At 38.8% G+C, this 11,620-nt stretch overlaps 2 protein-coding genes across 2 annotated transcripts; both read right to left on the reverse strand.

Moving 5' to 3' along the window:
* Positions 1-3,856: 3,856 nt before the first annotated feature.
* gjd2b (gap junction protein delta 2b) lies at positions 3,857-6,188 on the reverse strand. Its single transcript, XM_056262877.1, has 2 exons — positions 5,631-6,188; positions 3,857-4,700 (listed from the first exon to the last, which is right to left on the reverse strand). Exons 1-2 carry the CDS (start codon positions 5,705-5,707, stop codon positions 3,857-3,859), a joined length of 921 nt encoding a protein of 306 aa, XP_056118852.1. The 5' UTR covers positions 5,708-6,188.
* Positions 6,189-7,080: 892 nt separating this feature from the next.
* actc2 (actin, alpha, cardiac muscle 2) lies at positions 7,081-10,537 on the reverse strand. The gene is made up of 8 exons (XM_056262714.1): positions 10,462-10,537; positions 9,708-9,852; positions 9,217-9,456; positions 8,990-9,074; positions 8,752-8,913; positions 8,272-8,463; positions 7,530-7,711; positions 7,081-7,443 (listed from the first exon to the last, which is right to left on the reverse strand). Exons 2-8 carry the CDS (start codon positions 9,834-9,836, stop codon positions 7,300-7,302), a joined length of 1,134 nt encoding a protein of 377 aa, XP_056118689.1. The 5' UTR covers positions 9,837-9,852; positions 10,462-10,537; the 3' UTR covers positions 7,081-7,299.
* Positions 10,538-11,620: the final 1,083 nt, after the last annotated feature.

Below are 11,620 nucleotides of genomic sequence, written 5' to 3' on the forward strand. Positions count from 1 at the left end.
TATACACAGAACCTTATAGACATATGACTGTGGGTTTTAACAATTACACAGCACTTTGCATGAGTTAGTACAGTTTATTTTTGCGAGAGTCTAGCAGTATATTATAAACTGATAAACAGTAATCATGTATTCCTCAGTACTGAAGCTCAAGGACGCTTCCATCAAGGTTTGCATTGGCGCACTTTTGCCTTAATCTTTTATTAAGCTTCATAGATGAGGGGTGGAGGGGTGTTCGGGGGTTCTTAGCATCAGCATTCCCTAACCTGCTTTAGAGAATTATAGCTCGTGCCAGTACATTGAGCTTGAATTTTTCGAAATGCTTTCTAAGCATCGCACAGTACTGAGTCTGACTGAGAGCTAAAAATAAACCAACACACAATCCTTTGAATTGCTTAAATGTTCCACATCTGAAATGTTAATATGTAGCTAATTCATTTGTTTTGGGACTTGATGTATATATAGTCTAACATAGCAATAAATAAGACAATTCATAAATTCTATAAATATTTGAAGGCACACTTAATTTTTGTTTTTGTTTTGTGTGTGTGTTAGATTCAAATGATCAAACCAAATGGCATCTGCAAAAAAAAAAAAAACATGCTAGCTTTTCTACAAAATTTTTATTATTAGCCATTTTGAAAGGACAATTTTGCAGTGGTTTCAAACTGTTTTCTTGGTAAGTTTAGTGACTCTTTACATTAACTATCAACATACCCACACGTTTTATATATTATATTGTATTATATTATATTATATTATATTATATTATGTTATGTTATATTATATTATATTATATTATATTATATTATATTATATTATATTATATTATATTATATTATATTATATTATATTATATTATATTCAAGTTTCAAGTTTGTATATTATTTAAATGATTTATTAAATAATTAAATTAACTATGATGAAGTTCTACAAAATTTGATAAAAAGTATATTTTAGGTATTTTGAAAAATCACAGATCTTTACATATGAACATGTCCACAAAGTTATATATTATATTATATTATATTATATTATATTATATTATATTATATTATATTATATTATATTCAAGTTTGTATATTATATTATATTATATTCAAGTTTGTATATTATTTGAATTATTTATTAAATAATTAAATTAACTATGATGAAGTTCTACAAAATTTGATAAAAAAGTATATTTTAGGTATTTTGAAAAATCACAGATCTTTACATATGAACATGTCCACAAAGTTATATATTATACTATATTATATTATATTATATTATATTATATTATATTATATTATATTATATTATATTATATTATATTATATTTTATTTTATTTTATTATATTAATAATTGTAGTTTATATAATGCATATTATATTATAATTCATATATTATAACTAATTACCTGCAACCCAATAAAGGGCAAGCGGGTTAAAATTTATACTTTATTTTATTTTATTCTTTTAATTTATATTCTAATGATTTAAACATTATAATAACATATATATATATTTTTTTTTACCCTGACAAACTTTTTTTTTGTAAATGTTTTTGCATAAAGTGTGTTTGTGCTATTGTTCTTTTAAAATGAATTCCACATGGTCTGATATTTTGTTATCCGATGCACTAGAGTGTTAATAAACTTTCTAAATTGCCTTAATACAAATATATTATTATTTAGCTGAGCAAAGTTTTAAAAACAATGTAAATTGAGTTATTTTATCATATTTTTATGTCTGCCGTACAGCAGGATAGATTCATCAAAGAAGAAGATTTGTAGGACTTTTTCTGACTTTTTCAGCGAGGGGAAGGAACTAATGACTAAATAAACAATACCCTCAGGGTAGGAGGGGACAAAGTGAAACTGTACAAGACACACACACACACAGCAACAGCCTCCACTGATGTCCTGTCAGGTTGGACCTTCGCGGTGTGTGTTGTGTCAAAGAGGAATCTCAGGTCCCTGCTGAATTCCAAATTGATCTGTCAGGATCTGTCAGGATGTTCGGGCCAAGATCCCCCCCTCTCTGCTGGAGAGTCGGCACTTTTGTGAGTCTCAGGCCTCTCCCAGTCTGTCAGCAGAGAGAAATCCCGGTGTGAGGCCACCGGCTGCAGTGTTCAGCAGTTTCTCTCTGACCTTGGCACAGGGGTCACCGTGACATCTGCAAGGGACCAGACCTCTGCTGTACAGTGATGTTGTGTTCAGGGCACCGGACCGGGAGGAAGCCTCTGTCAATGTGTCAGCATGACTGAAGCTGGACAGGTAGAATTATGGCGCCCGGATCAAATTTAAGCACTGTGTTGCTGAACCAGTCAAAAAAGAAAAAGAAAAAAAAAGATAATAATACATGCAAGCATTTCAACTGACAGGAAGTTGATTCATGGGGAAGATGACAGGGACGTCAATCCCTTAGGAAAATGGCACTTTTTGCTGATGCTTTAGAATAAAAATCCCCCAAAAAATCTTAAAGCAATGCAAATCACACAGCTTTTTTTTTTAGTCATGAATTCCATCATTTATTATTAGAATTTTTTTTAATCTCACATTGTTGCCAACATCATTTTTGTTTTTGAGAAATAGAAGCACCAGGGGAAATGAATCTCAACCCCTCATTCACTGATTTCCGATCAACTGTGTTTTCCAAATGTAATATACTTTTCAGGAATGCAAAATATGTATGGATGGTTTCTTTTTCCCCCATTCCCCGACCTCTCACATTAAAGGGATAGGACGTCCATTTGAAAGCAGTCCACACAACGAGTTTGTGGAATTCATATCTCACGATAAGGATTACAATATACTATAATATGTATATATCTATGTACATATATGGCACTTGAATACATAAAAGCAATATATCTGTTTCACACAAATGAAAGCAATGGGCGCTTTGGTGTCAAAAAATAGATAAATAAAAATCAATCCAATACATAAATAAATAAATAAATACAAAAAGATAGACAGTTAAGCGTTCTGCAGCATTGGCCAGTTCACCGATCTGCAAGTCAGCTTAAATATAACGAAACGATAACTTACGTTAAGGTCAGTGGTGCAAGCACAGGCAACCAAATCATTAAAGATGCCAGTCTATCTAAGAGAGATATGATTTATATAGTATGGATAAACATATATGAACTGCGGTCTATCTAGTTGCGGTGAGTAAACTGAAACTATCATATGTGCAATCTAAAACCAGAATGAGAATACAGTATAATAAAACAAAAAGACCTTCACAGCACGATTCGGGTTCGTTTTGGCTTCTTTAAAATCCATATTTAGTGCAAAACATATTTGGGGTTCAACTGATCATGTGAATGAAGAAATAAATAAACAATCGCCATAAGCGTTCCATTCTGACCGATAAAAAAGTTGCATCAGTGCCCTTGAGTAACTGATAAGGAACAAATTGGTCCATTTGTTCTGGTTGTCCATAATAACAGACTAATAATATCCATCTACCCCACCATGAAACCGGTGAGATGAACGGTTCACAATAACTTCTCTTGTATATAATCTAACGCCGTGATTCATCAGTTTTTTTGCACATTTTAGATGCAAAATGGAGCCATCATTTAACTCACCCTGATGTCGTTCTGTGGAACACAAAAGCAAAAAATTAATAATTCTCAGTGGCGTTAATGGGGTCCAATGTTGTCGGCTTTCATTGCATGGACAAAGCAAACATCTTCTTTTGTGTTCCACAGAAGAAAAAAAAAAAAAAGTCATACTGGTTTGGAACGACATGAGGGTCAGTAAACGATCAGGCTCCGAGAATTGAAATGGGTGTTTCGGATTTGGGAAACATCCAAAACGTGCAACCTGGGGTCTTCCTGGACCTGGATTGAGCACCGCATGAAGACAGCATTAGACGTAGGCAGAGTCACTCGACTGGGTGCGGCCGAAATTAGGCATGCTCATCCGGGGCAAGTCCTTGTTTCTGATCTCATATATGGACTTCCTCCTGGCCTGCACCCCCCTCACCGCCGTTTTAATTTTCCTCCAGCCCAGGTGATTGAGTTCCGCCAGGTTGAGCACCACGCAAATCCCGCTGACCGCGAACATGAAGACGAGGAACACGGTTTTCTCCGTGGGTCTCGAGACGTAGCACTCGACGTCTTTGATGCAAGGGTACCGGTCGCACTCGTACACGGCGGGCACGTTGAATCCGTACAAGAAGTACTGCCCCACCAAGAAGCCGATCTCCAGCGCGTTCCTGAAAACCACCTGAATGATGTAAAACCTGGAGATGCCCTCTTGCCGTCTCATTTTAGATTTGGTAGTTCTCATGGCCGAATGAGGGATCTCTTTCACTTCCAAACAGTCGGGCTCGGATTCTTTGGTGGAGTTTTCGGTGTTCTGGAGTACTCCGTTCACGATGGTGTTTTTGTTTTTTTTGCTGTCGTCTCGTCTCATCGATTCGGGATCTTTGTCGAGGGACAGGTAGACCATGGAGTATCTGCGCTCCTTCTGTTTGGCCGACTGATGCACCGAGTATGTGATGAAGCACAGACTGGGAGTGCATACCATGATGATCTGGAACACCCAGTATCTGATGTGAGATATAGGGAACGCTTTGTCATAGCAAGCTTGGTTGCAGCCCGGCTGTAAAGTGTTACACACGAACATGGACTGCTCGTCGTCGTACACGGTCTCTCCAACTATTGCTACAATCAGAATCCGGAAGATCACCACCACTGTCAGTAGGATCCTTAAGAGACAAAGAAAGAGATATTTGAAGTTCATAGTGTGTATCTGCTCCAGTAGTCAAGTCAAAAAAACGAGAAACCAAATATTTCATTGAAAACGTCCTGTTAAATTTACTATTAAAAACTGGCAGTCCTAACCATATTTCATGAATGCTACTGATAATGATCAAATATTCCAGTAACTAAATTTGTACAATGTTTTGTTCTTTGCTTAGTACACGTTAAACAGATGAGCACATAATGAACTCATTTCATTAAACGGACACAAACAGTAGCGTTCAGCATATAGTGTTACCCACACAAAACATAAACAAAGTACTGAAATAGGATATGTACAATAACCAAATAACATCACATGTAACATAAAACACTCAAACGTGACTTCTGGCAACGTCCTTTTTACTGATTTCGACACATTTATCATCGAGTCGAATATAACCCAGATTGTCACTTTATAGTATTTCACAGTAAAATTACATGTAATGTCTGTTAATTTTTTTTATTGTATATAATATGGTAACTTACAGCTAACAGGTTTTTTTTTTTTTTTTACTGTATCATTGTACATTCATTGGCTGTGCAGATTGACGCGGGGAGCTGTCCAGTGCTGAAACTCTCTCCACAGGCAAATGCGCGCATCAAGTCAGGGCGCGCACAACATTTCTTTGAAAGCATATACGATCTGACATGGAACAGTAATCTTACCGATGGCACAAAAGCTTCGTTTTTCAAAATGTGCAGTAACAACAGCAACAAAAAGCATTATCTCAATTATTTGAGCGCTTTTCTGTCCTTGCCAGTGCAGGGTACATTAAGTTCCAGTGGCCAATCGCCCTTATTCAGAAGGGTCAATGCGTAATGACCTCAATGTTTTTATTTTATTTTTAAAGTACTAAGCAATCAATAAACATTTTCCACTTTTTTTCCCTCACCTCCCGATCATAGTAGAGTGCTGTTGGACAGCCGCCTCCAGGAGACGCTCGAGAATTGTCCATTCCCCCATGTTCATTCGGAGACGGTAACACAGAGGACCCTGTGAAATCAAATGCGAGCTAGTGTTCCGCGTCTATCGCTCTAAAGGCGAGTGTGGTATCGGGTGAATGCATTGATTCGCTGCTGTCCAGTCCGCCTTGTCGTCCACGCCTCGCTCCGGAGCGCGCGCCCTAGTCTGAGGTCCTAATTAGTCTAAAGCCCTCATATTTTCTGTCTCGCGAGCAGGACGATAGGTCGCTCTGAGTCTAAACGGAGGGGAGTATAATGTTTGGCTCGTGCTAATCCCGCTTTAAGTAGACTTCCCACTCCTCCTCCCCCCTGCGTCACGCGCAGACAGGTTGTCGGAGAGAAATCAGAACAGCAGGATTTCTCCGTTTCATTATTCTCCGAATATGCCAGAGATGCACTGATTAATCCGTAATAAAATCAGTGGTGATAAACTCAAATCACTGGGGATGTCTGTCTCCGGCTCACACACACCCACTAGTGTGACAGGATGGGAGTCCGAAGCAGATTAGAGTTTAGTGTGCGCGCCCGCGCGCGCTCGATATTAAACAGGGCGCAAATCGTGAGGGGTAATTAAAAGGCTTGAAACCCCGCAAAGAAAGAAAGTCTAAATGTAAGTAGTTTCCGCACACGCGCTTCACATAGCGATTTATAAAGCACGACAAGCACTGTAATTATATTTAATTTATTTATATATCATATATTATTTATTACATATATGCATAATAGATTTACATCACGAAAGAATAACTTTAAAATGTGTTTTGACGACATTTAGCCAGAGGCGTAAAATTGCAACGGGTGTTGCGCGAGACTGATTGCGCCCCGAAAAGTATTCATTGTATTTTCGCACACACTGTTTAAAATTACAATGCTATACTTTTTCTGTTCTGCTGCCTGGTTAATCTGAACTCTTTACATCAAGCACAGTTCCATAACCCTCGCTTGCACTCTCCTGCAGGTGATGAAGGGTAATCAAACATCTATTTGTGGTAAAGGCCTGTTGGTGAACTTACAGCGGTGAGTAATCGCTTTAGGACAACCCACTAGGATGATGGAGAGATAAAAACAATTCATGACAAGCATGGGATATCCCTCCCAGAATTCAACTAGGAGTTGAGACTGTAAAACTGACGGGCAAGCAATGTTTGCATATATTTATAGCGCAGGTACGATAAAAATAAATATTCTCATAAGCCTGAAGAGGGCATCTTGACAATGCGCTGCGTTCTCCTCTGATCTCACTTCGCCTCCTAGAGAGCGGCAGCTATTTTAAACTGGGTGCTAATTGAAGTCGCAAATATGAATCCATCACAGCTAGCTTTTATGCAGACCTGTGCTGTTTTAACGAGCAAAGCATGTCTTGTGCTAAATTCAAAATGCTTCTGGAGGAAAATTGTTTATTTAAAAACCAATAAATATTCACATACAAATTTTGTTCTGAACCAGTAAATAAACTACAAACAAATTGCACTTTTGGTGTAAACATACTGTACAAGGAAAAATACAGGCAAAAATGCCTGCATGCATAACAGGCGGAGGTAATGTTGAGGATTTCAGTTTTTTGCATCCATAATCAGTGTAATATGGGTCCCCTGGCACTTAGAAGCACTTCCTGTGGACGATGGATGGGCCAGCCTCATCGTATTCCTGCTTGCTGATCCACATTTGCTGAAAGGTGGACAGGGAAGCCAGAATGGACCCACCGATCCAGACGGAGTACTTGCGCTCAGGGGGAGCGATGATCTGGAGAAAGAAGACACGTGATTATTACAAATCCAACAACAATAAAATAAGACCGGAAAGCTGAATTGACTGAATAAATATTCGACCTTGATCTTCATGGTGCTGGGGGCCAGAGCTGTGATCTCCTTCTGCATACGATCAGCGATACCTGGGTACATGGTGGTGCCACCAGACAGGACGTTGTTGGCGTACAAGTCCTTACGGATGTCGATGTCACACTTCATGATGCTGTTGTATGTGGTCTCATGGATACCAGCAGACTCCATACCTTTGGTAGGCAAAAGAAGCAGTGAAAACTATGAAAAATAAAGCTAAAAATAAAAGAAAATATGTGTGTAGCTTAATTTTTGCCAGCAGCATGCAAATCTTTGGATGTGACTATACATTACACCCAGACAGAAACATAGTGTCGGGCCAGATCCGGCCCACATCTGGTAAGCGTCGAATCCACATGTACCAGATGCGGCCCGGATCTGGGCCGACACTGTTGCTGTCTGGGCAACTATGTAGGCCTACTATAAACGGAAAGGTTTTTCCTTTGCGTTTTTCACGTAGAGATGATAACGTTCACACAGATCCCTGAAAATGACTAAAAACGCTGTATTATCATGCCAGGCCAGTAGTTGGCGATGCCATGTTGTAAAGAAATACTACGCGCCTACAGACTGAACACGTGCACTTTGAAACGAGTTTTCATTAGTTTGCATGTTCAGGCCCCCAAAACGATGTTGTCGTGTAAATGAACGGCCAAAACGCATAAAAAGTATGTGTTTTTAGCTGAAAACGATGTCACTTTGACACTGGTAAAATTAATATTATATCACCCACCAATGAAAGAAGGCTGGAAGAGGGTCTCGGGGCAACGGAAACGTTCATTCCCGATAGTGATGACCTGGCCATCAGGCAACTCGTAGGATTTCTCCAGAGAAGAGGAGGAAGCAGCAGTGGCCATTTCATTCTCAAAGTCCAGAGCGACGTAGCACAGCTTCTCCTTGATATCTCGCACAATCTCACGCTCAGCTGTGATAATGAAATCCCAGTGTTAACAATATATTATAATATATGGTTTAATCACTCACTTTGTAAAAAAAAGTATATGATCAATAAGTTGTAACAACATGTTTTTACATTGCTTTAAATCATCAAAATAAGTTAAGCAATTTTCAACTTTTTTCATTCAAGAGTCATTCAAGATTCAACTAAAAATCAGTTTAATGTAATTTAAGTTGAAATGACTTAAACATCCAAGTTGATTGTATTTAAAAATGTAAGGCAGCAATTCAGTAAGACGCCATAGTTTATTCATACCAGTGGTCACAAAAGAGTAGCCACGCTCAGTCAGGATCTTCATCAGGTAGTCGGTCAGGTCGCGACCGGCTAGATCCAGACGCATAATGGCGTGGGGAAGAGCGTAGCCCTCGTAGATGGGGACATTGTGGGTCACACCATCTCCAGAGTCCAGCACAATACCTACAAACAACAAAAATGTTTAAGGTTCCAGAGAAACCTAAAATGAACGAAGGATGTATTCGCAAACAACACTCACCAGTGGTACGACCAGAGGCGTACAGTGACAGCACAGCCTGGATGGCCACATACATGGCAGGAACGTTGAAGGTCTCAAACATGATCTGCAAACGAATGGAAGCCAGACATTTGTAATATTTGCGACAACAGCGTGAGTAAATGAGTTCATTTTTAGGGTGAACTGTCTTTTTAAGTTTGTGGAGTCATTGAATGTGCAAATATTTGGGAATGTTCAAGCAAGTTCACCTGTGTCATCTTCTCTCTGTTGGCCTTGGGGTTAAGAGGAGCCTCAGTGAGAAGGGTGGGATGTTCCTCGGGGGCCACACGCAGCTCATTGTAAAAGGTGTGGTGCCAGATCTTCTCCATATCATCCCAGTTGGTGATAATACCATGCTCAATTGGGTACTTCAAGGTCAGGATACCTCTCTTGCTCTGGGCCTCATCACCCACATAGGAGTCTTTCTGTCCCATACCTACCATGACACCCTGTTAGGGAAGAGAAGATAGCAATAGTTTAGTACATACCCAGAAGGCAACATAGTGTTGGCCCTCATCTAGTACATGTGGATTCCACCCGGTCCAGATGTGGGCCGGATCTGGGCCGACACTATGTTTCTGTCTGGGTGCTGTTTTATATTTACATTTATGCATTTGGCAGATGCTTTTATCCAACATTTAACTTAAAGTATCCTAGTTCTTGTGTTCTCTACTGTTAGAGCTAAATATCGTGATTGTACCTGATGGCGAGGACGACCAACGATGGAGGGGAAGACAGCGCGAGGCGCATCATCTCCGGCAAAGCCAGCCTTCACCAGGCCGGAGCCATTATCACACACAAGAGCGGTGGTCTCATCGTCGTCACACATGGTGTCAGCTGGGGCTCTATATGAGGATCAGAAACATATCTGAACATGCTGCGAACATTGAAGTCATTTGCATTCCTGCCAGGCTCAAGCATTCTCTTCAGAATAGACCACCATCCCATCTAAAATTCTTCTAATACACTCTTATAAATAAACATTCTTTGTTGGCATATGGTTCCATGAAGAACCGTTTACATCCATTGAATCTTTCCATTGCACAAAATGTTCTTAATAGTAGAAAAAGGTTATTTCTTCACTCGGAACCCCAAATGGTTATTCTATGGCATCGCTGTGAAAACTGCACTTTGCAACCTTTTTTTTTTTAAAGAGTGTAGTTCAGTACCTCAAGAGATGCGAACATGCTCATCTTTGATTAACTTATCCTCATGACAAAGTTTCAAAAATAAGAACATAAGGCCTAACAACATTTCTGAAACTCAAAGTCAGCAAAGTATTATTAACTGGCAACTCTTAAGCCTCTGAAATGTTTGTTTAGCTCAAGAGTCAATTATTTTCATTATAATTCCAGCGACATTGCAGCAGAACTGGCCTAGTTTAAATCCTGGCGTTCAGAAGATCATCCCATTAAATGAAGTCTGACATTTCTGAAAGCTTTAGCTGTGCTTACCAAATCAGCACCAGGAGCTGGTTCCCTTGGAGAGTGAATAGACACCGCCTTGAGAAGCAGCCAATTTATACTCCACGAATCGCCCGGCGCCCGCTGGACTTCCCTCTCCTTATTTGGTATGCCGAGCGCCATTGAGGGTGGAGTGGCCATGAATGGAAGGGCGCGGAGAGGAGACACCCCCGTGAGGCATTCGGTCCCGAGCCCATGTATGGGAAGAGACGCGGGGAGGCGTCGCGAGAGGGGGGGCGAGTGATGGTATTCCACGATTTTCAGCACGTCATTATTAATCACATTTGTTAAGATGTCATCCCTTAAATCTGCACGTTACAAGCTAAATAAAACTGATATGGCGATAAGAGATTTTTTCTTCTCTTTAAACGACAGATAACTCACCGTTTGCACTTAATGATGATTGAGGTTTCTGAGGAAAACGAGAGTTTTGAAACAGGGAATAAACGAAAGAAAAATACATTTGATTGAAAAAAAAAAAACACTGTATTTGCTGTAGGCCTACGTTTCTGTATGTGCCTAGACATTAATACTTTTATAATGTATTTGAATTGTATAATTCTCATTACATATCAGAAAAGGAATAGTAAAAATTTCTACAATTCCAATCATCCATCTATCTATCTATCTATCTATCTATCTATCTATCTATCTATCTATCTATCTATCTATCTATCTATCTATCTATCTATCTATCTATCTATCTATCTATCTATCTATCTATCTATCTATCTATCTATCCATCTATCTCTTTATATAATACAGTATCTATCTATCTATCTATCTATCTATCTATCTATCTATCTATCTATCTATCTATCTATCTATCTATCTATCTATCTATCTATCTATCTATCTATCTATCTATCTATCTATCTATCTATCTATCTATCTCTCTGTCTCTCTGTCTGTCTGTCTGTCTGTCTGTCTATCTGTCCATCTATCATTCTCTTTATATAATACAGTTTAATATCACTGCATTAGGATAACTTGAATGACTTGACTTTGAAACTAAATCGTTAGTCTTTGAATGGAATTTAAAGAAAAACAGTATACCTATATAAAGGGGACTGATAATAGAAATGTATTAGGGAGAATGATCATTTGAGCAAATTCAATTTGAGTGAAATCCTGAAATCACAATAGACAA

Source organism: Rhinichthys klamathensis, unplaced genomic scaffold, assembly GCF_029890125.1.
Source record: "Rhinichthys klamathensis goyatoka isolate OS25496 unplaced genomic scaffold, OSU_Roscu_1.1 h1tg000196l_1, whole genome shotgun sequence".
Lineage (NCBI taxonomy): Eukaryota > Metazoa > Chordata > Actinopteri > Cypriniformes > Leuciscidae > Rhinichthys > Rhinichthys klamathensis.